Source organism: Mirounga leonina, unplaced genomic scaffold (genome assembly GCF_011800145.1).
Source record: "Mirounga leonina isolate KUSES-001 unplaced genomic scaffold, KU_Mleo_1.0 Mir_125, whole genome shotgun sequence".
Lineage (NCBI taxonomy): Eukaryota > Metazoa > Chordata > Mammalia > Carnivora > Phocidae > Mirounga > Mirounga leonina.
The window spans coordinates 15,596,031-15,622,655 of record NW_023270305.1 but is presented as its reverse complement, the minus strand read 5'-3'; the positions used below and the strand labels follow the sequence as shown (position 1 = coordinate 15,622,655).

General features: G+C 53.1%; 1 protein-coding gene across 1 annotated transcript in view; it reads right to left on the bottom strand.

Moving 5' to 3' along the window:
* Positions 1 to 26,625, bottom strand: part of PLB1 (phospholipase B1) — a 99,801-nt gene that overhangs the window by 12,347 nt on the left and 60,829 nt on the right. The window contains exons 34-51 of the mRNA XM_035000531.1: positions 25,804 to 25,847; positions 25,013 to 25,121; positions 23,498 to 23,549; positions 23,040 to 23,120; positions 22,446 to 22,511; positions 21,541 to 21,641; positions 20,445 to 20,526; positions 19,674 to 19,778; positions 18,503 to 18,598; positions 17,952 to 18,023; positions 11,734 to 11,799; positions 8,393 to 8,453; positions 7,780 to 7,838; positions 6,453 to 6,520; positions 6,168 to 6,211; positions 5,853 to 5,952; positions 2,286 to 2,337; positions 1,238 to 1,318 (exon numbers count right to left, since the gene is read on the bottom strand). Of these exons, the coding sequence (XP_034856422.1) occupies positions 1,238 to 1,318; positions 2,286 to 2,337; positions 5,853 to 5,952; positions 6,168 to 6,211; positions 6,453 to 6,520; positions 7,780 to 7,838; positions 8,393 to 8,453; positions 11,734 to 11,799; positions 17,952 to 18,023; positions 18,503 to 18,598; positions 19,674 to 19,778; positions 20,445 to 20,526; positions 21,541 to 21,641; positions 22,446 to 22,511; positions 23,040 to 23,120; positions 23,498 to 23,549; positions 25,013 to 25,121; positions 25,804 to 25,847 (1,339 nt within the window). The remainder of the gene's footprint in view (positions 1 to 1,237; positions 1,319 to 2,285; positions 2,338 to 5,852; positions 5,953 to 6,167; positions 6,212 to 6,452; positions 6,521 to 7,779; positions 7,839 to 8,392; positions 8,454 to 11,733; positions 11,800 to 17,951; positions 18,024 to 18,502; positions 18,599 to 19,673; positions 19,779 to 20,444; positions 20,527 to 21,540; positions 21,642 to 22,445; positions 22,512 to 23,039; positions 23,121 to 23,497; positions 23,550 to 25,012; positions 25,122 to 25,803; positions 25,848 to 26,625) is intronic.

Sequence of the window (26,625 nt, the reverse complement as noted above, 5' to 3'; positions counted from 1 at the left end):
TTTGACCCCTACTAGACACCATGAATAATCCCCACTCTGATCCACAGTATCTCAAATGCAGGGGCAGACTCTGACCGTGTTGGTCCCTACCCCTTCTCTGGTCCCATCTGTCGCCAGCCTCAGGGTTCTGAACCACATCCATGCCCTGACGACCACACGCTCTCTCTCCTTTGGGCTGTGGCCTATGCTGGCCCCATTGCTTCCCCCTAATTTCTTTTTGACTTGGCTCAAGAGTCTCCCCCTCTGACTCATTTCTCGACTAGAGGCTGATTTAGGGCCTTCCTCAAACATGGCCTGAGTTCATCCTGGGGGGGCGGCGGGGTTCCAGGTCTTTTCCACAAAAAGAGGCTTTCAGGAGTATAAATCTGACTTTGCAAGAGGGGCAGGTACTCTGGGGATAGGAGAGGCATTCTCCTGGACCAAGCATCCACAGGTAGCTTTGGGGGTCTCTTCTGGCCTCCTGGACCCTGTTGAGTCCAGGACACAATGGCATTGAATCCCCTGGGGTTGGGTCACTTCTGCCTCTGGAGGCTGGGCAGTAAGGAAGAGGATAGAGGGGAAGAGGCTCAGGAGAACCAGCCCGTGTTGGTTGGGGGGGAGGGTAATTCTCATCCAGCCTTTGGTAGATGGTCTGAGCCATGAGGAATGATAACATACTTTCTCCCCCTGCCCGTGACTTTAAATGTCCTACCGTGACGTCTGAGTTAGGGCAGCTGCTCTTTTCCAGCCAAATAAAATACAGGACATCCCCAACTTAGAACAGGATGTATTCTCAAAGTGACAGCCCCCCCACAGAAACACTATCAGGAACAGGCTGGGTTCCCAGGCCAGCCAGCTGAGGTTGGTTCACTCACAAAGTCCTTGGGGCAGCAAGCTGTCCTCTTGGGACTGGTTTGATTTTATCCAACCTCGTTGATGACATTGTTTCAGCCTCGCCCTTGCGCACACATGCACGCGCACCAAAAAAAAAAATCATCAAAAAATGGGTAGGGATTTCCCAGCACATGTGGGGTGGGGCTTGCCGGTTACTCATTCAATACCAAAGAACAGTATTTGTGTGCATGAGAGCAGTGCCTGAAGAGTGGGTGCGTCTAGACACTTCTGGAATCGGGGAACCAAAGCAGCCGCTGTCCCAGGGGCCACTCAGCAGTGGGAAAGGCCAGGGTCTGCCCGGGCGGGCTGGGGTGCCTGGGAGAGCAGACAGGCATGACTCCCATGGGGCTGGGCAGGGGCTTACCGGATTCTCACAGTAATGACATATGTCGTTGCTCCCAATGAAGAGCGTGATCAGCTTCCAGTCACTCTCTAGGTTGATTTCCTGAAGGGACAGAAGGCTCTGAGTCTAAACTTTGGTAGTGGTGGGGGATGGAGGGGGGCAGCACATGCAGGTGATGCTCACCAGGCCAGACAGCACCCCCTCACCACTGCCTTTCACCCTCTTTGTACCCCGATGGAGAGAAAATGCCAGGTGGAGACTTCCTAACCTTCACCTTGGTGCCTGGCAAGGAAATCTAGAGAGTGGACTCCGTGTGTGCACATGTGTGTATGGGTATGTGTCTGCTCACAGCGGAGGAGGATTATTTTTCCTGGGAAATCCTAAGAAAACTGCAGTGCATTGCAGAGTGGAGTGTATTAACACAGCCGTGAAACGTGATCTAAAGGCCTTCAAAGTTGCAGAGGGCGAAAGATGCAATTAGAAGTAAAAGCCCAGAGCTGCCTCTTGGGAGAGCTCGGCTGGTCTGGGTCCAGGGAGAGGGGACTGGTGGGGACTGGAGAAGAGCCTGGCCTGGGGGAGAGGTGTGGTGGGGGCTGGGGAGGCCCTCGAGGAGTCTGCCTTCTGCTCAGCCACCACCATAACAGGAGTCCTGCCAGGCGCTGGCATTCTGAATTCTAAGGCCAGGACACAGACACTTCGCAAAGCCCCAGTGAGAAGTTTGAGAGGGGCCGGGTGAGTGGGAAGGGGAAGGATTGGAATGAGGAGTCTATTTTTAGAACCCAGGGTTTACATAATAGGGCTCTGCAAAGCCAACTCTTGGGTAAAGTGGGAAACTGCCAGAGGCCAAGGCCGGCTCTGCTCCCTCCTGTGGTGGGGCCTCGGGGGCGGGGGCGGGGGCGCCAGAGCCCGGGTCAGGAAAGGGCAGCAGGGAGGGTGCGTCGGGGGTAAGGCCTGCTTCTCAGGGCTCATTTGACCCCTCCTTAAAGACAAGTAGGGGCTGAAATGGTGGTCCAGAAGGCTGGAGGCCGGCCGCACCTTTCAGGGTGGCCCAGGGTCCTGGGGTACTCACGGGGTGGTTTTTCATTCGCTCCACCAGGTCCCGGGCCTGGGTCGGCATGTCCCTAGATGTGGAAGAGAAAGGAACCTGAGCAGTGGCTGAGGAAAAAGAGCTCCCACCGCAGGATTTGGGCCTGGCATACAGGTGCTTCCAGAAGAGAAACGTATATAAAGTTTATTCCTTCACAATGTATCTAAAAGCTTTTTGAGTCTCAAGAAATCTCAACCTAGGAAAAATCAAAGATCTACCATGGACCTTGAAGCTACATAGATGCGGACCCTGCCAGGGGCTAGTCTGTCTTCTGCAGGCCTGGTCCTCCGTGGCCACGGGGGGTGGGGGTGGGGTGGGGGATCTGGTCAGCTTTCCCCAAGGGATGGTCCCTGACATCCCCCTCAGCTCTTTCACGGCAAGCCGAGCCTGTTCAGATCTTAGTCGGCTGCCTGTTTTAAAAATAACCTTTTGTATATTTGAAAAAATGTCACAGCCTTAAATTATCCTCTGCCTTCTTTCCAGGCATCCTGACTCCTTAACCTTCACTTCTAAATCCCACCCTCGGTTCCTTTAATCCTTTTTTCTTCTCTGTAGTTACTTTGGACTTCCACACCATTCCCCATCTCCTCACTTTTCTCCCTGCCGGCATAAGAGGATGGGGGAGAGAAATCTGGACAGGATTAGTTTTCCCTGCATCTTCCAGATGTCCGCCATGAATAAGGAAAGTGAATGCTCTGGGTAAGAGTGGAGTATGTCGAAGGAACGGTACTCGGCAGTAAAGAGGAACGATCTGCTGATCTGCACAACATGGGTAGGTCTCAAAATGACCTGCTGGGCGACAGACGTTAGACAAGAGCACCCAGTGTAGGATTCCATTCACATAACATTCCAGAAAAGGAAAACTGATCTCTAGAGACAGAAAGCAGGTCAGTGGCTACCAGGGGTGCAGGGAGTGGGGTAGAGATGGGAGGAGCAGGAGGGAGAGATGGGTCACAAAGGGCACAGGGACACTTGGGTGTGATGGGTGTTATCTGGATTCTAGTGATGTTAAACCATAAGCTATGGACATACACCAAGCTTATCAAATTGTATACTTGAAATGTGTGCAGTGAACTGCATGGCAATTATACTTCAATAAAGCTGGTTTTTAAAACAGAGAAATATATGAGCTACATGGGCAAAGGGACCCAGCCAATGGAGGCTTCTGTGCAAGAAGTCATAAAAGCAGTAACTGGTATGGGATGGGCGTTTTAAACCTTTGCCTGTCCATGATGAGCTGGGCTTGTGGCCAAATCTCATTTATACATCCAGGATCATAGCCCATCCATTATTGCTATTGATGCAATACATCAGAAAGCTAGAAAACAAGCCTGTCCTGGGTAAAGGGGACTCCAGAAGTGTCTATAACCTTCCAGTAGGCTCAAGACGTGAGTAGGGGAAGTCACGGGTGATAAGCCCTCATGAGCGTGAGGGGAAGTTAGGAGTGCTCATTTCCTCCCCTCTTCCCAGCCACGTTCTTCACACCCTTCAGCCTTGGAGCAAGTCCCACCTCCCCCCTACATGAGCCTTCTCTCTGAGCACCTTTATCCATACCTTCTGCTTCCTTTTCATCCTGGCATGAAGAGCCCTGCTCTGGGGGTTGCAGGTCCTGGGTTCTCTTCCAGCTCTGTGACTTACTTGCTGTGTGAGCTCGCCCAAGTTACTGAACCCTGCTAGGGTCGAATTTCTTCATCTTATAAAAGAGGAGGTCCATGGAGTTGAGTCCTGGGGCGCCCCTCCTCTGGGTCTGCACCCATATGTGGGCTGCCCAGCTCCCACATCACACTGTTCTCTTTCATACAACTCCGAAGTGCAAAGTCATTGCAGTCTGCCATGTTGCCATATGCAACACTTTCTTTTTCTAAAAGTTATTTCCTGTTTGTTTAGCCTCCTTAAACTAGACAACAAGCTAGTTGAACAGGCAAGGAATTCACCTATTGATTGTTTTGTATCTTTTAGTAACTACCTTGGGGCTCAGTCCTTCGCGGGCTTCCCTTGACTTCTTGCTTACTGATTGATGGAAGGGGAAGTTAGAGGTTGAATAAAACTTTGAAACTAAATAATCCTAATAATGGCAAACTTTTTTGGGGGGGTCATACATATTATATATTATACTCAGTGTTTTCCACTGAGTTATTAATCTCATTTATTCTTATGACAGTGCTGAGACGTAGGTACTATTATTATCCCAATTTATAGATGAGGCAACTAAGATAGAGACGATAAGTGACTTGCCCAAGGTCACACGGCTAGCAAGTCTGGGAGCTGGGACCTGGACACAGACAGTCTGACCTCAGGTCTCATTATCCTAGTTGCCCTGCTGTGGTGTTTAGTTTTCTCTTGAGATGTGCTCCTCCTTAGCCGACACCATACAAAATGACCCTGCAGATAAAGGAGAGTCACAGAGCAACTTTCCAACCTTGCTTACTTAAGTCAAAGGCTTACTCTCCTTTCCCGTATCACGGGACATCAGAGATGCTAACGAGGAGCTGCCTGTCTCGGCTACTTCCCCTGCCAGGGCCTCCTGGTGCAGGCGCCCAGCAGCAGTCAAAGGAGAAGGCAGGAGGAGAAGTAAAGCAAGAAAGGGGCTTGAACGTCAGCCGCCTGAGGAATCAGCTGCTGGTTAATGGAGCCTGGGCAAATAATAATAAAATGATGACGGTGGTGGTGAGCTTGACAGCAACAACAGCGATGCGGTGTTGATTTTACGGGCCCATGAAGCCCAGCTCTTTTGCAGAAAAATAAGTGCTTCCTGCTTCTGACGTTGAGGAACTGCCACGGCTTCCTGCGGCTCAGAGGCGCAAACCGAGCCGTGGGGCCCTCCTTACCACGTTGGAAAGGAACGCTCCGTGTAAACAGAATGAGTCAAGCCGGAGTCGTTTCCCTGGTGATCTGAGCGCAGCAATCCTTCTACAAAGCAAATACCCAGCACACTCCGTGCAGAAAATCAATGAGCTCTGTCAGGCTTTCCAGCTTTAATTATCTGGGTTGTTGTCAACAACAGAAATCGGAGCGAAAACAAACAGCCACCATGCTGTTTTGGGGGCCTTTGCATCTAACTCCCTAGTGTCAAAATAGAGCTTTCTCGGAGTCAAGGACTCCAGGTTCCGAGGTGAGGTGGGGGGGCGTGCGTGGGGCCCGGCGGTAGGCTCCCAGCACTCTGCACGTTTGCCCCGCGCCTCCCCGCGCAGGGAGGTTGGCCGGAGTCAGCGGGCCGGGGCCAGGCCACCCTCAAGGGCTCCTGCTGCCACGAGAGGTGGTGACAGCCCAGCGGGCCTGGCCTGACCCTGACTCCTCTGACAACCTTGGGCCATTCGGGAAACTTCCTAAGTCTCAGTGTCCTCGTGCAGGTACCCCCTCGAAGGGTGTGAAGATCATGGGAGACCATCCACGGGAGGGGCCGGGCGTGCAGAAGGGCTCTGTGCGCGGCAGCTTTCGTTGCCCATCTGGGGCCAGGCTCCCAGACAGCACCCTGCCCTCCTCCTCCCATTCCCCAGCCCGATCTCTCGGCCTTGCCCTCCACTCCCTCCCGGACCCACGGCTACTCACCACGCTCTGGCTCCTTCCACGGCTACATTCAGCCCTGCTGTCTCCTCCTGGGTACCGGTGGAGAACCCGAGGATGTGAGGGTTGAACTTCTTCAGAATGTCTTTTAAGAGGGTGAAGCAGACAGCACAGGTAAGAGCGGATGGGGGCCCATCCTTGGGGCCCAGGTGTGGGACAGGACGATGCTGGGGCTTTTCAGGGCTGGCTGACTCCCCTCCTTGCGGATAACCTTCCCTGCCCTTACTCTGGGAGAGGCCCTGGCCTCAGCCAGGGGTTGTTATGGCCACAGTGATGGTGCTTCTCGGTGTGGCTACTTACTGGGCAGTGTGGTGTGGGTGTCCAAGATGCCATCCCCTCCGATGCTGGGGAAGAGAAAGCACGCTTGTTAAGATCACCCTGACCTGCCGCTCCACCACTCCTCATATTTCTGAGTCAGAACCAGAGCACCTGCCCTTGGCACGTGATTCCCACCACCCTGGGGACTGACACGAGCATCAGGGAGCCTCCTTGCATCTCAGAGCCAGAGCCTGGAGACCCAGGTTCATCTCTGGAGAGGTGACAGGGGAGCGTCATCAACAGAAAATGAGTGGAGAACATCCTCACCTCCAAGAGAGTCCCCTCCAGGACGTGGGTAGGTTGCTGGAGTTGCTTGGTTGGGCTCCCAGTGCTGTCTGTGAGAGGCAAAGAGAAGGCTCGAGAACTGTGCTGGGCCCAGGGGCAGGCTGACGGTGCTGGGAAGGGCCCCCAATGTTCTGAGGTCACCATAATCTGGTTTCCACTTCCCTTGTTCACCCCCTGCTTTCTGGTCCACACAAACCCTCAGGTGTAAGCAAATCAATCTGAAGCATGAGGGCCTTGGACCAGCCTGCCCAGTTACCACCCACCCATTCCATCCCTTCTGGGAATGCCAAACTCCCTTCTTTCCAGCCCTTAAATCTCTAATTCCTTGTCTAAGACCCTTCTCAGTTTCCACCTCCTGTATGTAGCTTTCTCTAAATGCCTTATCTTAAAAAAAAAAAAACACTAAAATGAGAAAGTTCTCTTTGAAACTTACAAAAGTAATACATATTCACCATAACTAGTGAAATGATACAAAGATTCTTTTAAAAATTAATCTACTCCCCCTTATTAATCTTGCCTCCTGCCACAGGTTCTATATCCCTTCTTTGTCCCTTATCCATATATACACATCACCAGAACTAATTAATGGTTAAGACCCTGGGGTACATCCTTCCAGAGCTTTCTCCATGTTTATATCAAAATTAACCACATTCACACACATGCGGGGGAGTTGCTTTTCCAGAAATGAGTACCTGATTTTAAAAGCCTGTGTGTCACCTACAGGATTATGTATCTCCTTCTGTGTAAGTTGCTTATTTTCCCAGCTTGACAAGTTTCTTAAGGGTTATGACTACACCTCAGAATTGTTAGCAGAGTGTCTTGGGTAGAGCAATAGCTAAACAGTTGGCTAATACAATTCATGTAGAGAAATTACACTATACATAGGAATTGGGCTCCCTCTGCCCCCAAAGGACACATCTTGCAATGGGGTGACGGGGTGCTGGGCAGTGTGTGGGTAATCCCCCACCCCCCAACTCTGTAAGTTTGGGTAGTTGGAGATGAGTTCCCTGATAAAGACAGGTATACAACAGGCAGACGAAACGCTTGGAACAGTGGGGAAGGGGAGATGGAGGGGCAGCCTCATGGATGAGGTGGTGTTTGAGCAGGACTGTTGAAGGGCAGGGGGCCAAGCATTCTAGATTGCCCAGTGAGGTCTCGCGGCTGCCTGGCTTCCAGTGCCTGCCACAGGTAGGTTCTCAATCTTGTCAGCTAAATGCTGAACGCCGAGCCAGTGTGGAGGAAGGGCACTTTCGGCACAGGACCTGGCTGGCTCCTGGGGTGCCCAGGCCCATCCCAGCTCAGCACTCACGGTCAGCGAGTCACCCATGGCCGCCACCACTTTGATGTCTCCTGGCCGGAGCTCATGGACTAGGAGAGACAGGCAAAAAGACAGATGGTCAGGGGGAGTCTTCCTTTTGAAGTATAAGCTTGACTGGGAGTCAGATTCTGCTCCAGTCCCACAGACCCCGGTACACTTATTTCCAACCTAAGATTTAGCAAATTTGCCTCTTTGATCCATTTGGAGCAACCAAGGCACGACAACGGGCTTGGTGGCTACTGTCCATCCTAAGAGGAGCCACATGCATGCTGGGGCAATCCGGGCAAGTCTGGCTGTGGGAGTCATGATCATAGGCAGAGCGGGCCCCATCCCTGACTGTACCTTCCCTGCGGGGCGGGGAGGCCTGAGGGGCTGTCACTGGCACTAAACAGAGATGGGAGGGGTGAGCTGTGCAGAGCCCGCTGGGTGCAGAGCCCGCTGGGTGCAGGCTAACTTCTCGGGGGCCGCCCATGAGCCAGACTGCGTTGCCCAGGAACTGGCAAGTTCTGCTCGGGGCTCCAAGGTATGTTTGTCGGGTGTCCCACCAACCCGACACTTAGCCAAGTCCTTAGCTGAAGGGAGTAACGATGATGTTCGCACTCACCTGAGGTGGGGACACCGTTGGAAGGACTCCACTCTGTACACAGGAAGTCACTGCCCCAGTTCTACATCAACAGGAGGAAAGATACAATGCCCAGCACTCACTGTGCAGGAAGGTTAGCTTTAGTCCAAGGAGAAGTAGCTAAGGAATTTTGGTGGAGGCTAGAACTATGCCCCTGTAGGGGATCATGTGTGGGCAGGAACAGCTCATGGTAGATGGTCCGAGAGGGAAACGAGAGAGGAGAAACTGGGCGTCTGCCTGCCCCTATGCACAAAATACAGAATGCGTGGGCACGCATATGCTACACATACAGCTTTTCCCTCTCAACTTACCCACACTTTCACATGGATCTGGCAGTCACAGCAAAGGGGGAAGAAAAGTGATTTCCCAGAGGAACGTAGATTTGGATGTCTCATGGAAGACCACACATAGGTTTTGGTGTGGCTGTTTAACATTAAGCTAATGGACACTGATTATAATGCTGGGGCTGCAGCAATAACTAGGATGTTTCTAGGAAAATACCATGAAATGTTTACAATTGTAAAATTCCTGGTTTCTGCATATCTTTTCTGGACGTGCATCTATGGTTTTGCATATTTAATTTAAGAGCCAACCACTTCCTTGTGTGTGTATAAATTAACGCCTCTGTAACCTGGATGCCCTTGGTCAAATTCCCTTGTCTCTGGAATACAGTGCACATTTCCCGGGTGCTGGAGGGAGGGGTGGGGTGGGAAGCAGAGGGCACAGAAATGACCGGTATCAGTAAGTTGGAGGAGAAATAGAGTCTCTTTCCCAGAGTTCCAAACACCTGCACGTCCCCAGGAGGGTCTGAGGGGCAAGCCCAGTGCTGAATGCATCGTAAGGCTTGGCAAGCAGGCAATCATTGGGTGACCGATTCTCTGGGGAGTGTGAATGCCAGAGGGTTTGGAAGCTCATCTCTTCTGTTTAGTCAGAAGATGGTAAAGACAAGCCTTGTTAAAAAGTCTCCTCTCCCAAGGGAGCAAAAATGAAACATCTTTTAAATATTATTTGCTTAATCTGATATAATTTCGTTTACTCCAGGAGATTGCTCAATTCATCATACTGATGTGGAAATTCTTTTGAAATCAAGGACATGCTTGTGTGCAGATGACAAATATCTGGGGAAAAAGCAGTTAAAAAGAGAACGTTTTATAGCTGTGAGCACTTGAGAAGTATCTCAGATATCTGGTGAGCCAGAGACATGACGTCCCCTGCAGATTAAGATACAGGTTGGACTTTGAGGGTGTTCCTCTGTCACAAGGGGAGAAGCCCACACTGTGCCCTATCCCGGTGCAGTCAGATCCCCTGGGGGTTAAATGCAGGCTTTGATTCCATAGGCTCGGGATGGTGCTCAGGAATCTGCATTTTTTTTAAGACTGTATTTCTTTATTTGAGAGAGAGAAAGAGAGAGAGAGAGAGAGAGCGCGAGATCACGAGCAGGGGAAGGGTTAGAGGGAGAAGCAGGCTCGAACAGGACCCTGGGATCATAACCTGAGCCGAAGGCAGATTCTTAAGGGACTGAGCCACCCAGGTACTCTGGGACTCTACATTTTTAACAAGTTCCCAGGTAAGGTTGATGCTGCTTGTTGCGGGCTACTTTAAATGGCAAGGTGTTAAACGACACCACCTTCTCTGCCTGGGTGTTAACGTTTAGCAGCAGAAGTAAGGGTCAATGAGACTGTAAGATCTAAGAGGGTAGGCAGAGACCCGCTCTGCTCACCTTGGATACCCAGCACTCAGCACAGTGCCCACTCCACTTAGGACCCCGATAAATAAATAAGTGGTAAATAAGGAAATGCCTGATTGACAAGATGAGGCTGACATTTTAGTCATAGTGGATTTTGGTCCATGGTTTGCCTGGGATAAGCCTCCAGTGGGCTAATGCGAGCCTGAGAGAATCCAGAGAAGCGGGACGGTGGTATTCCCCCAGCCATGGAGCAGTCATGGCTCATTCCCCAGAGCTTAGCATCGAACAGTCCTTCAATAATTTCATATGTTAGTCTCAGTACTTCAACTGGCTTATAAAAGGTCTTTCCTCAATCGTTCCCGCTGCTCTCAATCCATTTGCCTCACGGGTTAGGGAGATCTTTTAATAAGGTAAACCAGACGGTGTCCCCCTCTCCTAGAACCTCCAATGGCTTCCCATATCTCTCCACCTGAAGCCCCACCTTCTTCCTCAGGGATTGGGATTCGGTGTGACCTGGGCCCTGACGACCCCTCTGATCTCATCACCCCACTCGCCACTTTATTCACATGCCCACAAGCCACTCTCACCTTCTTTCTCTTCCTCTCATACCCCAACTCAGCCCCACTTCTAAGCCTTTGCACTCGTGGTCCTGCCTGGGTCCCCAGATAGCCAGCATCTTCTTGTAGTGCACGTCCCAGCTCATGTCTCCCCTCTTCAGAGAGGCCTGGCCTGCACAGTTCATGGGAACCTGCCAGACCTCCCTTGGCCCATTGCGTTCCCTTGCATCACCTTCCTCACAGCTGTCCCCATAGCTGACATGATCATGTTGAGCTATTTATCGGATGCCCCTTCCAGTAGACTGTAGGCTCCTTGAGGGGTAGGACCCATCTGTCTGCTCTCCTCCTCTATCTCCCCAGAACACTGCCAGGCACATAGTAGATGCTCAGTGTGGAACGACCTCTAACTCCCCAAGGACAGGACTGAATTCCCTCCGGCCCCTAGCACAAGACTGCAAGTACCAGAGGTGCTCGGGTGAAACGGGTGGTGGGGCCCCTGTCCTGGGGCCTGACAGATCTTATCTGGGCCAGGCCTCCACTGTAAGGCCTGGTGTGGTCCAGGATCCCTTAGGCCATCTTTGGAGTAGCAGTCCCTAAAGCCACGGGCTTTGAATCCTTTGGGGTTCCTCAGAGCTAGAATGCTTGACTGGAACCAGACAAGCCTTGGGTGTGTGTCAGCTTCCTTTTGGGCCCAGTCTGTGAAACGAAGGTTCTTCCCATCAGCTTCCACCTTACGGGAAGTCTATGGCACATCAAACCCACGGCCTTCCCCCACCCCTTCCTGAAACGCTGAGCTGCCTAATCAGGAATGAGGTCTGTGCAGAGGTTGAAGAAAACCCATCCACTGGCACTTCCTCTTGGTGATTGCTGATGTCAGTAAGCACATGAGAACATGTTAGGACAATCCTGGGAGTTCATGGTTCAGGACCTTTTTTTTTTTTTTTACATTCCAATTTCTAGTATGTAAGAAAGGTACACTTCTGCTTAAGCTCATACTCTGAAACGTGTGCCACACCCTGAGTCACCGGCAGGTAGAAATGCTTTGTCCCTGAGAGGGGCAGACGTGCATCAGGAGTTACCTCAATGTCCGGCTTGGTGGGGTAGGTATAGTTACTGTTCCGGGGCGTCCTCAGGAAGGGCTCATTCTACAAGAGAACAGAAACCACAGGGAGAGGTTATTGGAGAGCATCAAAGATTACTCAGGAAAGAGGACTACTAAGACCGTCCTCCAGATTGATTTCACACGACTCTTCTGCATGTAAATAGTAAGAACCCCATACACGTAATTTAATGCATTCTCTCGAGGGTTTCACATAACAGCTCTGGCAAGGGGTGCACAAGAAAAGGCCTCAGAGGGGTTCCGTGCATGCTCTACTCAGGGTTCGAGTGTTTGCTCTTCACCCTAGCCAAGGAACATCCACCCAGTCCTCAAAATAATCCTTTTCTTCCCTTTGTAACCTCTCTGGCTAGAGATTTACATGATAGCATTTTTTTTTCTTTTCTAGAGAGTATTGATTATATATTTTCTATTGATTGGTTGTCTCTTTTGAACGTGTGTCTTACTTACTCCCTTTAGGTTGGCTTCACATACTTGGGCCGTATTTTTATCCTGAAACATCCTCTTCCTTGCCTACCCACCTCCTTCACAATCTGCTCACAAGCCCAGTCAAGATCCAAGTCTGTTCAGTTATAGGTGAGGGTTAACTGAAGCAGGGAGGAGGAGACAGGCAAAGGAGAAACAGGGGGAAAGCAAGGTAATGAGAAAATGTGAAAATGATATGAAGCAAGAATGAGTTAGTAAGACTGAGATCGGGAATCAACAAGCGGACCTGGGCTTTCACAAGATGTGCTCAGTGGAATGGAAGGGCCATGGTCTAAACGTCTAAAGAAAATGGGAATAAGAAAGAAGAACCAGAATGTTGGAGGAGGGGTCATTGGGGATCAGTTCCAGGGGTTGCAAACTGACTGCCTGTGGGCTAAACCTAGCCAGGAGACATTTTGTTTTGTTCTGCTTTATTTGGGCCTGAATGGTGTCAAAAAGAAGGGGGGTTGGAGAGAAGTCTGAATGCTTTAAGAAGAGGTACAGGGTCTTCAGTTCTGGCCCTACCGCTTCCTCTTGTCCCATACATGGTCCCATTAACCCAATCGTATTCCTGCCTGCATGGCATCGGAGTTTGCAACCCCAGAAACTCCCCATCTTACGGATCAGGAGCAACGGAGGTTCGGGATGAGGGATGGACCCGGTCCAGGTAGAGAGCAAGTAGTGAGTGCCTATCAGGTCAGGCCTTTCCGGCTCTGATCCTCATACCAGGGTCAGGCCAATGAAGGAGCTTGTTGGCCAGGCAGAGAGGAAGAGGAAGAGGGGGGCTCGGCAGTGGCCGTGGCACTCCCAGCCCCCCCGCACAGACCCTGGCTCCCTGGGACGCCTCAAGTCTCTTCTTCCTTCCTAGTCTCCGCATTCCTAGCTGAAGCATGGGCCTGAGGAGTACTCAGGGCCGAGGGCGGGAAGCATGCAAGGCCAAGGAGGACTTACCATGGCATGTCGCCCTGGCGAACTGGGCTTGGCCCAGCTGACGTTACTCAGCAGCCCCTGAGCATTCACCATCTGAGGAGGGCAATGTGGGAGCGTTCTAGAAATAACTGGCCCATGGGTGTAAGCACCCCCTGTGTTCAGGGCCCCGCTCCAGGTGCTAGGATGAGGGGAGGCTACAAAGAGGCTTACGGGCCAGTCAGGCAGAGAGCATGAGACGCTAGGAGGCAGTGAAGACTCAGGGACCAGTGTGCCCAGTAAGTGCAGCGATTGCTGAGGAATGGCTACAAGATTGGGCGGGGGGGGGGGGGGGGGGGGGGGGGGGCGGCGCACCCAGAGGGGGGGGGGGGGGGGGGGGGGGGCGGTGGGGATGTACGGACCTCACATAGGAGATGCTGTGCATGGAGCATTGCTACTTATCGTTCCCCCCTTGTCAAGGGAGCCCTGACTGGGAATAGCGGCTGGGGGCTAGTCCCAGCGGCCAGCACCGGAAGAACCAGAGGGCAAAGACTCACCTTGCCCTTCTGGGAGTGCTAAAAGTCAAGCTGGAGGGTCTATTTGGTCACATGACCTGAAGTTTGGGGCAGGGGCCAGAGAGGGGAGAGGGAGTCAAAGGGGTCAGAGGTCAGGCAGACAGTGGAATTTGGTGGGGGAGCTAAGCCAGAGTGGGAACAAGTCCAGGCCAGGGGCAGATAGGTAGCCTGGGGGGCCTGGGGCTCGCTTCATTGACCATTGTCACCATAATGCATAGGTGAGTCAGAGCAGTTTAGGGGCCCCGAGTGGAGCAGATCACGTGCAAAAGAGATCCCAGTTAGCCTGACTGCTCTCTTGGGCTAGATCCGGAACACCAGTAGCTAGAAAGTGAAGCCGAATGAAAGCCAGCACAGGGAGTGTTCTGCAAAGATGGCGTGGCTTGCCCGGGCGGGGGAGGGGGGGCAGTGCCAGGACAGCCACCTGATGGGAGTCAGCCGTGTGAGTCAGCGGCCTGCAGGGAAGGGCAGGTTCCTCTTGGCCGCGTTATAGGTGTGCGGGTCTGTGGTGAAGGAGTGGCGGTGTTCTGTGTTGCTCAGACCATAGCGGGAGTGAACAGTCAAGCCAGGCGCCAACCCCAAGCGGGCGTCCATTCCAGGGGGACATGCGTACGGCGTGAGGCAGGGCTTGCAAGGCTTGTCTGCCTTAGGCGGCTGAGGAAAGGGACGGGAAGGCTCAGGGAAAGGGGGTGGTGGTGACAGGAAGGAGGACATAACAGAAGGACATGGCATGCCCTCTGACATGTCTACCCAATCCCATCCCGGTCCCCGTGTGCTGGCTCACGACCTACGAGGCTCATTTCACAGCCTGTCAATGGGCAGCCACCTGGCAGGGTGAAGAGCACCGCCTTGAGACTATGGAGGCTTAAGTAGAGGCCGTGCTGGTGCCTCGGGAGGGGTGTGGTGGCGTAACTCCGCTACCACAGGACCCGGCGCATTGACAGGACTCTGAGGCCCTCCCTGCGGAGGTCCTTGGGTTACAGAATTCTCTGTTGTTACGATGGGAAGGGCCACATGACCATTAGCACACGTGACGAGGATGTGAACGGGGGTGCTGGCCGTAGGAAAGGAACGGGGGGCCGGGGGGCGCACGAGGGAGAGTCCTATCAGATAGGGCACCTCACGTCTCACACCCGCAGAACTGTGCAAACCACAAGGATACAGACAGAAATAGGGAAGTCCTAAGGATCAGAGAGGTGGGGGAGACAAATACTTCGTTCCCGTTTTGACGTTTCTTGCTCAAAAATTATTTTTTGCATGGACGTGTGTTGAGTTTGGGGTGATGGTGGGGTGAGGCAGGATAGGAGATTTAGAAGTCCACAGCATTCAAAAGGTAAGAGTGTCCCCCATGTGTAATTCAAAATACAGTAAAGTATTTTGAATTAAAATTAAAATATTGCTAAACAGTAAAGTAAGTATAAGGGAGCCCAACAGACCTCTGCTTTTTCTTTTTCTTTAAAGATTTTATTTATTTATTTGAGACAGAGAGAATGAGAGACAGAGAGCATGAGAAGGAGGAGGGTCAGAGGGAGAAGCAGACTCCCTGCCGAGCAGGGAGCCCGATGCAGGACTTGATGCGGGACTCGATCCTGGGACTCCAGGATCATGACCTGAGCCGAAGGCAGTCGCTCAACCAACTGAGCCACCCAGGCACCCCGACCTCTGCTTTTTCTTAAGATGAAAGAAAGATTGGGTGAAATAGCACTTAAAATTATTTCAGTCCCCCTCCCGGTGTCTCTCTCTGGTTTCCTGGTCTTGTCAATACCCTGATAATACATTTAAGCTGCCTTCTGGGCAATCTTACACCACCCAGGGCATCCCAGGGGGAAGCCTCTCTTAAAGGTTAGAAGAACAGAGCTGGAGTCTGAGGAAGGAGAGATGAGGATGGAGGTCATCCTGTGCACAGACATTTACCAGGAAACCGTGGAAATGGACAACCCTCAGAGCGAGGGGATGTGGAGAGAGAGAAAAGAGAATAGAGGTGGCGCATGACAGTGGGAGACTGTCCCCATTTTTGAGACAAGAAGGGACAGGGACTAGAAGAACAGCACCATCAGGGAGGCACTATGTCGAGGAACGCAGGCGGAAATGGGTTTCACGGAGGCAGCACGACAAGTGTTCAGAGCGGGCCAGAGGAGTAAGAGTGGAGAGAGAAGTGTGTGGGTCCTTCAGCTCCTTTCTTCAAAGCCCGAGGACGAACCACAGCCGGCTGCCCTGGGTTAGAGAAGACAATGAGAGCGGAGAGGGGACAACGAACGCTCACAGTCCACAGGGCGGCTAATCAAAGCTGGCCGGGAGATCATCTGCCCCCCTGGAAAGTCTAGCAGAAATCCAGGGGGTGCTGCTAAGGGGCCGGCCTGGCCTGGCAGAACACACCTGCAGTTGCCTCAGGCAGGGGGAGGAGCAGGGAGGAGGCTGAGAAAGCTCCTTGATGCTCCCATCCATTCTGGCCCCCTCGTCCCTGCTGGGTCCTGGCGGTTGCCTCTATGTTTAGCCACAGCAAGGACTAAAATATGTGCTGCCTGGCCCCTGTCAGCTCACCCGGAGAGGCTGGTGGACTTTTATAGAGCTCTAAGGCACACGGGCGGGAGCAGATGGGACGGGAGGAACGCGGAGTGCCGCTTTGCCTGGGGTGGTGGAGCTGGGCTGGCCGACAGATGGATCCTTTTGGAATGGGGTTGCCTGGCAACGGCTTCCCCCAGGCTGGGCTTCTACAGCTCCAAGAGGCTGGCTTTGCTCTCCTCTGCTTACCAATGGCTCAGTCAGGCTCTGTCCAGAAGGAGGGGCAGAGCCCACTGCGGCTTGAGATGCTAGTTGGAGTGGCACCCTTTAGGGGCTCCCTGCCTGGCCTGGGACAGAGAGTGGCGCAGGTCAGCTTGAGGCCCACGGTGACAGGGCCCTCCCTGACCCCGTGCCTAGGCTCCATCCGGTACTTACTATGTGTTTGTGGGAGGGAGAGCACAGGACGGCTCCCTGGAATGGGTTGTTATTACTTTTACTATTGAGTGGCAGGAGAACTGACCGATTGGAGAGGATTTCCCATGGCTGGTTTTCAGTATGGCCACATAGGTTGTTAAACACGCAAATGCTTACCTCCTGTATGGTTTCGGGCCACTGCTCTGAGTCCCCAAATGCCCCCACTACCCAGGCTGCCTGGCCCTTCCCCGAGAAACTCCTGGACATGCTCAGGATCTAGTAATTAAACAGTCCGCACCTGGCACAGTAGGCCCCTCTAGGACCTTGTCCCGGCGTCCAGCCAGCATCTGATCACTGGGCTGGAGGCATCCGTGTTACCTCATTTGACTATTCCTTCGCTCCGAGCACTAGACCCAGCCACTGAGCCCTTTGCTACGGCGGCCTTCACCTCCCCATCCCTTCCTCCCACGGCCCTGGCTCTCCTGATGGGGCCTGAGGCTGGGCTCGGGGAGGCAGCAGAGAGCATGGGTATGGGCAGGGGTGCCCACTCTCTCTGGAGCACTGGCAGACACAGGGGGGAGCTGCAGGTCCATTTCCTGCTCAGCCAGGAGGGCGGGAGAGGGTGAGGCAGCCTGACCCAGGGGGGAAACCCAGCCTCCCAGCCTGGGTCAGGTCCTTCTGCTTTTACTGCCACTGAGGGCCCTCTGGCTTCGACCTTATTTGGTTACAAAACCATTAAGACGGGGCCTAGGAAAGGGAGCTGAAAGCAGTGGGAAGGAGAACCTGCCCCCACCCTAGGCCTGAAATCAAGTTGAACAACCACTTACATTTTCCTCCTTAAAAGGAGCCCTGAGCTGCGTCCTTGCCCCTCCTCCACACAGCTAGCTCCCCACCCTTTGCTGCTCTCCTCTTTGGCCCTATCCCTGCTGGGAACTCACACTCCAGGCTCTAAGACCACTAACCACAACTTCGGAGCTAGCTGGCTTCTCACTAAGGCTTCTGACCTGCAGGCAGACTTGCCCATCGGCCCCAAGCGCTACTGCCCAAAGGAGCCTTCTGGCCACACCTCTGGCTTCTTGGCACCCCCGTTCCGCCGCGCCGCCAGGAGCCCAGGGCTCTCGCCCTGATCCTCTTCCTCTGCTTGGGCCCAGGCTTCCCTTCCCACCTGCTTCTAAAGAAGTCTCCTCCCCTGTCAGTTCCCATCGACTCCCTCCCATCCTCCGAAGCTCTCCTGCACCCACACCCACTCGAGGGGCTTCGGTGCAGGACCAGGGGAGGGCGAGGTCTCTGGGGAGGGGCAGTGCAGGTCCTCCCCTATTACCTGAGTGGGGCAGGAGAGGGCTATGTTTGCTGCCAGGTCCAGGGTCTCCGTTTTCCTTCCTAGTGGTTCAAGCTACGGGGGAAGACAAGACAGAGCCGCTGAAGTGAGCAGTCCCTGGCAGCACCTTGCAGCCGAGGCGGCTCACAGCCTGATGTCAGGGGGGTGGGCTTCCTAGGTCCGCTGCAGGGCGCTGGGCAAGCCTCTCCGCTTCCTCACAAACTCCTCGGACTTGGCTGGCAGGGCTGGCGAGAGGCTCACACGGCCTTGCCCAGTGGCTGGCATGTGGCGAATGTTGAATAAGCCTGAGGGTCTGCCTCGCATTCCTCAGAGAGCCCCTCCTCCCAAGTCAAAGCACAAAGGAGAGGGGGACGTTGATGCTGGGATCCTCAGGACTCCATATTTGCAGGTCTACAGACTTCTACAGATGTTCTAGTCACTGCTCCTTTACACCGTACTTGCAAAGGGAGGCCAAGAACGAGCCTCATTCTGTAGGGGTTGGTGCTTTGCCAGACTAGAGCCCCAGAGACCCAGAGATACCCCACTTATTTTACCATATTGACCCAAAGGGCTCTGGAGAGCTGGGAGTGGAATTTCTGACTTGGGTGGAGACAGTCTGGAGCGAAGAAGGACATATCCAGGCGCCCATCCTAAAAGAGAAATGGATTTCTTCAAGATCCTATTGGTACAGAAGGTAGGCCAACCCCTGGGATTCACCACTCAGTGCCCCCACTCCCTCTGGAGAAGCTCTAAGCCACTGGCCTTCTATAAGGCCGGCTCACCTCAAAAGTGAGAGAAGAGCAATCCCACAAATTAATAGCCTTGGGTGACCCCAACCTCCACCCTCCTTTCTGGCCCCATAATTCCCCTTATTTAATGTGTTTAAAAAGCATCATATTTATTTTTAGCACAGTTGTGCAATGCCCTAGCCCATGCCATGGTCCAGGGAGTGAGATCCTAGTCCCTGAGGAGCTCTTGGCCAGCCAGCCAGGAAAAGCTACTTCCCAGCCCTTGGCAGCTGGTTCCAGTGGTCTTGGTGGGGAGAATGGGCCAGAGCTTGGGGGCAGCCTGGGCAAAGCTGACACTGGGGTAGCTGCTACCCTCATCTCTCTGGAGGTGAGCAGGGGTGCCCAAGGCTTCTTCCAGCTTCCCTCCATCTAGGCAAGGCCCTTAGCATGGAGGCCCAGGTGGAGAGAACTGAGTCTGCATCCTAGTGAGCTCAAAAAGCTCTTCTGCTCAATGTGTCAGGGGGAGAGCAGGACCAGGGGGTGCAGGGACCCCATACCCAGCACCCTCCTTTAGCACTTTAGTGGTATGTGGGTGGCAGAAAGTGAATCATCTGAAGGTGGATATGTTCAACTCATGCCTCTCTATCCCTTATTCCCTATATGATTTTAGGAAGAATACTTCACACCTCTGAACCTCTGTTACCTGGGGATGAAGAAACTCATGGCAAAGGTCATTGTGAAGATTTTACCAACGGCAAACACGGGGCTTGGCACGGGGTAGGTGTTCGAGAAAGTGGGGCCAGCTATCCATGGTCATGAGCACATCCCACATCAGGCTGCTGCCAGGAACACGGCTCAGGCCACAGACCAGCCTCTGGAGAGCCGCCCGGGTCTTTCTCATTGTCTTCACAGGCTCATGAAAGCCCTTGGCATCTCTGCCTTGAATTTCTTCTTCCTCCCACCCAGGAGCCCCACCAGGGGAGGGCAGGGAACGTACCGCCAGGAGGGGGAGCCGGACCTCGTGGAAGAAGGGCTGAAGTACCACAGAGAAGTCCTCCCGGGCGTCATAGCGGCCTGACCCCACCAGTTCCCGCATGCTGCTCTGTGGACACACGCAGGCTGCTCTCAGCACAGGCCCTGGGCAGCCCGGGGGTGGGGGGTGCGGCGCGGGGGGAGGCCAGGGCTTGGCAGCTGGCATCCCTGCCCCCATCTCCCTACCCAAGAGGGTGACTCAACCCTTCCCTTGAGAACACAAACACATGTGATTGCAAATCTCTTTCCAGAGAATTGGAAACAGGTTGGTTCACCTTTTGGTTTTGCTATTAAGTGAACTGCAAGCTCTGAAGGGCGAGGCAGGAAGTCCCACAAGGGATAAGAACCCAGGAAGAGTCTCCAGAGGGCCCCTGGGGGCTCAGGACCTGCAGCCTCCCTATTCGTGGCCTGCCTGTTGAGGAGGGGAGGAAGGGGGCCCCCGGGGTGCAGGGAAGGAAAAGGCCTATCCATGGAGCACCCAGAGCTACTGACCTCTTTAGGCCAAGCATGGGGTGAAGCCACTGAGGGCAGGTGGACCTCGAGGGTTTTGCCACCTGGATTCCTCTGGGATGACTCTAACTGGGGTGCCTGAGGCACTTCAGCCAGATGGGGCAGAGGAAGGGCCCAGAAGGTGATGTCCCTCCAACCCGGACTAGCTCTTCCCTTCCCTGAGTGCCAGTGTGTTGACTGAGGAGGAGGAGAGCAGCCCAAATGGTGGTTCCCTTCTTGGTCTCACCTGGTAGGCTTGGGTGATGGCCTCCAACCTGGCCAGCTCTTGGGAGCTCTCCCGAGGTGTCAGAACGCAGTTACATAACACACTGCACAAAGAGGGGGAGGCAGGAAGACCCAGAGCAGAGGCTCTGGTCAGAGCTGGTTCTGCTGCGTGGGGTGGCTCGCTTGAGCCCTGGCTTAGGAGCACACGTGCCCTGAGGCTCTGATGCACATTCTCAGGGGCAGATTTCAGGCCTGACACAGACTGGACAAAATCCCAAGGGTGTGTGAGTGAGCACCCTCTCATACTGATAGAATACAAATACTGGACGGCAGGCACTGGGCCTCTGGCAAATAATGCGGAACAAATGAACTTAGGCAATGAAAATCCAATGTTTAATTGGGTAAGAACGAAATAAAAGTGCATCCTGTGGTATTGGAGCTTGTATTTGGGGGTCTTTGATGCTCACGCCCTCAGATGCCTCCTTAGTTCACACTAGTGTTCCCCTTCATCATGAATTGTGCATTCATAATGAATCTGGATGAATTTCATCATGAATTATTTCACGCTCATGAAATATACTTCATGTTAAAACAGATATTATCTCTAAAGCACCAAGAATAGTGCCAGGCACACAGTAGGTCCTGTAAAACTTTGTTAAAGAAATAAATGTACATAAGAGGTAGGAAGATTAATAAAACATGTACCTATATACCTCTCACCCCACTTAATAAAACACTCCCATTCTGAAGTCCCCCAATGTGTTCCTTCCCCATAAATGTCATTGAATGATGTGGATCGTTTCTCTACTTTCTGTTTCAATCTGACCACGTACGTATACAACCCCACGTTCCCTCTTTTCACTGGCTGGGCCATGCTGTGTCTCAAACACCAGCATTTGTCCCAGCCCTGACCCTCTCCGCTGTGGCTCCCATGTCACAGAGCTTCCTCCTGACATCCTGAGGTTGGGGAAGATTGGGGCGGTCCTGACATAAGACCCCCTTTGCAGACTTGGACACGTGGACACACCAAGTCACAGAGACCCCGAGTAGTCACCACTGTGAAAGTGAGACCAGGAGGTGAGCGCTTCTCTGGCGGGGGGCAGGCAGCCCCTGCCTACCTGGCCTGCTGCACAGGGCACCTGTCCGGGTTGCCCAGAAACACCTGCCGCAGGACGCTGGGGCTCAGGAAGTCCACGAGGTTGACCAGGGCTCTGGGCACCTAAGGGCAAGGCTGCAGGTGAGAGAGGGGCTCTGGGGGCTTCTTCCTCAAGCTGCCTTAGGGCCCTGAGAAGTGACTCTCCACAGAGCCCAGGCTCACGTGTTCCTGAGTGGAGTTTTGGGAAGGCGTCGGCACAGGATCACTGCGTCGGGCCCTGCAGGCTCTGCCGCCCGCTGTGGCCTGCGACATGAGTGGCACCTCCTGGCACAGGACAACATGGCGCACCTGAGTCTAAATGCTGACAGTTCGGCTCCACTCAGCCGTCAGTTAGTGAGCTTCCAATCTGCTGAGCTGGGTGCCCTATTTGCCATTTCCCTCCAGCCCAACATGGACCAGCTCTGCTGAGCAGGCCTGGGGACTGGGCCACCCCGAGAAGCACGTGGTAGTTGGAGGGCTCCCCCTGGGCAGCTGGAACAGCTTGTCTGTGTCAGGGGGTGGAAAGAGAACAAGCTCTTGGGAGCAGGACCAGAGAGGGGTTGCTCCAGATACAGCCTATGGCTCAGTGGGCAGGGCCCAGCCTGGGAGCCACCCTGTTGCTGTTGCTGCCAGGGAAGGTCTCAGGGGCTGAGGGGTGGGGGTGGGGGTGGGGGGGACAAGGAGCACACCAGCTGCCTTCTCTTCAAGCCTGAGACCCTTCTGTGCTGATTCCAAATGGAGGTAGGCCCCAAACTCTGGAAAGGGAAGGCGCCCATGCCCTTGGCTGTCTCCTTCAGGGGAGGGGGTATCTCACCTTCTTTCCCCCAGCCACACTCCCCCCCCGCCACATGCTTGAGCTGGGTCCAGCTTGTCGGAGCCTCCACCCACCTCTCTATGTAGGATGTCCAAGGCGTTGCGGAGATGGTCAAAAAAGTTGGTTGCAGAATACAGATTCTGGGAAGACACAGGAGGAAGAGGAGGAGCTACTTCGGGAGAGGGGCACTGGAGCAGCTGAAGGCCCCCCTCTGGCTCCAGCCCCAGGACTTCTTCTCCCTCTGGCTTCTGGCTGGGACTAGCTCATCATGTCAGAATCTGAGCAGTTGATTACTCGCTATTATCCAAGATGGGCCAGCCAGAAGACTGGAAACTTCCACCAGGGCTTTCGTTTAGGAGCTGAACGTGCGGGTCCTCGTTCCCATAGCTGGGGTTTCCAGTTTCTCCACTTACTGAATTCTTAGGAATTGTAAGAGGGGACTAGAAGCCCCATATCTGCCACCTGCTACTTCACACCCCCTGGGACATGGAGGTGGGTGGGGCCAGAAAGCTGAGGGTCATGGGGTAAGTGGAGGCACACACACGGAGGCGTAGTTGGACAATCCTAGGGTTGGTTCTAGGGACTAGTCTCAAAGGGGACCTCCAAAGCCTCCCGGTCAATGTCAGGAGCAATGAGTAGGCCTGGCTGTCTGACCCCCCGCCCCGTACCGAATCTGTGCAGTAATCACATAAGTCACTGCCTCCAATCAGCACCGTGATAATCTTCCAGTCCTCGTGGAAATTCACTCTCTACACAGGAGGAGGAAAATGCTTGATGATTTCCAACCAATAAACAATGCCACAGCCCTAGGAAATCCATTCAACCCTTTAAGACTTCCTTGCCCACTCAAAATAATAGAATCAGAATCTCAGAGCTGAAAGAATTTTAGAAGTTTATGGACCACAGAACCTTAGCATCAGGAGGGATGTTCAAGATCACTGTGATCAGGGACAGCCCACCCCCCACGGCCATGGACATAATCTCCAGGGCCTCGGACTCGGGCCGTCCTACCACGGCTTGAACACCTCTGTAGTGACAGTGGCTGTTTTCATGGCAGACCATTCCATTTGGGGACTTCAGTGGGTTAGAAAATTAATGTTTAAAAATAACTGTAAATCCGACTCACGTGGTCATCTTTCATCCTTTGTACCAGAGTCTGGACTTGGCTCATAAGTTTCCTGAGAAGGAGAGGAAATCAGTCCTATGGGAGAATAGTGCCTGGATTTTTCCTCCTAAAGGGCCTGAACTGGAGGTTTCCATGGCATTATCCCCATTGCCCGAATTGCCAGAGATTCTGAGGCTCACAGACAAGGAGCTACTTGCCTGTTCTGGAGAGTTATTACAACAAATAACCCTTTGAAAAGCCAACTGTCTGTCCTAAAGCTGCAGTCGAGGGTACTGTCAATTGTATTTGTTACTTGTGGTCTCCTTTCTAGAACTCCACATGCAATGTGTCTTTTAGGATTCCATGCTAGGAAACCATTTGTCTCCTTTGAAGGACTGGTATAGATCATGAAAATAGATCTATGAAGGTTTTAGCATGCTTCCTCTTTCCCTCCCGGGCTGCCAGGAAGCTGAGAGTTTGATGTACAAGCATAAGAACTGCAAAAATGCTCAACTTGATCCACTTGCTTCTTCCCCATCCCCCCCGCACCTGACCAGTGGCTGTGATTTTTCTCACTTACGCACATGTTACTTGCGTTATTTTTTCAGTAAACTTAGCCAGACGCTTCTTTTAGAAAGAGGTGGGGAATAAATATATACTGTTACATGCTTGGGTTTATAATTCATGGAAAGACTAGATCTCAAGCATCCCGGGCTCCCCAGTAGTTCAGGCCCCTGTTACAGGTCTGGGTGAGATGGATCCACAGCACGGTGATTTCCTGGGACCTGCTGGTGGGTCCATCTGTCCCCAGATGTTTCTGCTGCCAAGAAGGGTCTTCCCAGGCTGGATGAGCAGGTTGGAAGGCCATGCCCAGCAGCTAGAAGGGCGTGGGCCTGAGTTGGAAGGTGACAGTGTGTTGGAGGGCCAGATGGCCGGGCCAGGAGCAAGGAAAGCCGGGCTGCTGGGGCCACTAGGAGCAGGGTGAGGGGCTTCCTGAGACCACCCTGGGGGGCCGAGCAGTCCTGCTTCAGCTGCCTCTGGCTTCTCAACAGCATTTCCTACTGGCTCCAGAGCGGGGCTAGGGATAGGCCATGACGTGTTGTCCCAGGAGCCTCCACGGCTGGAGATTCCAGCTTGTCCATTCATTTCTTTACACTCCCTGATCTTTTGGGGGAACTGCCACCTGTGAGGCTTTGGAGAGAGTGAATCTCTCTGGCACCATTATGCCGCGGTGAGTATTAAAACTTGGATAAATTTAGTGTGTTGTTGCATGATTAGAACATGTGGCCCAAGAAGCAAGGTCAGGAGTTCAGCCTCTGAGGCCATGGTTCCTGTCCCAGCTCCAGCCTCTCGGGCCTCCCTGCTGCAGCCTTAGTCACAGGGGCAGCCGGGAAAGAGAATGGCTGAAGACCTCTCAGGTCATTACTGCAAATGGAGAAGTGTCCCCTTCGCACACGGAGGTCAGGATTACAATCTTAAAGGGCACTGCATGCCTCCCACCCTCTGGCCCACGGGCCCCCTCCCCAGACGCCGTACTCAGCCTTTGCTCCAGGAACAGCCTGATTGAGGAAGGCATTTGTGTCGTTGGCCTCGCCCTTGCCCACCGCATAGCCCGTGAGATTTCTGTTAAACTTCCGAAGGATATCTGGAAGAGGAGGGCGTGAATGGGACACAGAGGGTTTAAGAGGGAGGGGTATCTTCTCTGTTCTAGGCTCCCCAGAGTGGGTTTTGTCGCCACCTTCATGCACTCAGGCAGGGAGGGGGAGAGGGTGTGCCTGGCAGGAGTTGGGGCGCTCTGAGAGGAAATGACCCATGACATGGTGGGCCAAGGCAGTAAGAGCCTCTCAGCTCCCCTCCTTTCCTTCCCTCGTTCCCTCTTTCTTTCCTTCCTTCCCTCGTACCCTCCCTCCCTCCCTCCCTTCCTTCTTTCCTTTCCTCCCTCCCTCCCTCCCTACTTTCCTCCCTCCCTCCCTACTTTCCTCCCTTCCTCCCTTCCTTTCTTCACAGTGCAGGGAATGTTCATGATCTCATTGGATTGTCTCTGCACCCTCTGGACCAGCTGAAAAAACCTGAGGCTCAGAATGTTTGGTGACTTGCTCTAGGTTACTTGGCAAGCACAGAGAAGAGCCAGGGCTTGAACCCAAGCCTCAGGGCCCCAAATAGAGTGTTTATGACACCCTCTTCAGCTACCTGTCCATGGGCCTCTCCTCCCATGCGATGGCAGTACACAAAGATGACTTCCTCCTTTCTTAGCTGAGGGGTATTCTCAGGAAGCCGGGGGTCAGGTGGAACCAGTGAACAGATTCAAGCCCCTGGCGGTTACTTACTCGGTAAGGTGGTCACGGTCTCCAGGGAGTCATCCCCTCCTGAACTGTAGGGAGTGAGCCAACCAGTGAGAGAGAGTGAATCAATACTTAGGCTTTATGAAAGAGCGCCCCACTTTTCTTAGCACTCACGCCATCGGCACCTGTAAGATGTGCCAGACCCATTGGTCTCTTTGTGTTGGAGAAACTCTGAGAAAAATCTGAATTCCCCAAAGGGTTGGTCCCCCCCCAAAACCAGGATTTGAAGGCAAAAAAGGGCTGTTTCTTTTTTCCACCAAATCAGGACAGAAAGCACTTAGCTGAGCATATGCTATGTGCCCAGCATGTCCTAGATTCTCTACATTAGATACCCAACACCTCCCAACAAAACAAGCTTCTGATACAGATGCAATTATCCCCATTTTACAGAGGAGGAAGTTGAGGTGCAGAGGGCTCAATTAACTTTTGAAAGGTAACTAAAAACCAGCTTGAGCTGCAAACCTTTGGAAAATGCATTAGCTCTTCTCTGCCCAGTGGGGGAGGTAAATTCCACAGGGAGGTTCACGGGATAGCCTCTCACTGCCTTCCAATGCCCAATCTGATTTTATCTACTTGAATGTAGTTTCATGGTGTTCAATCTAACCTCAAGCCGCACTCAAAATTACATTTCCTTTCATGCATTTAAATTGAATACATGTGGGAGGCCAGGAGAGAAGTATTTCTATTTTAACAAAGTCCAGTGTTCAAATGTACTGTATTTACTGTTTTGTTTTTTCCCCCTCTGCACTTCCCTCCTCAATGCTAGCACATTATTCTAAGCCAATAGATTTTGAGAACATAGTGTTA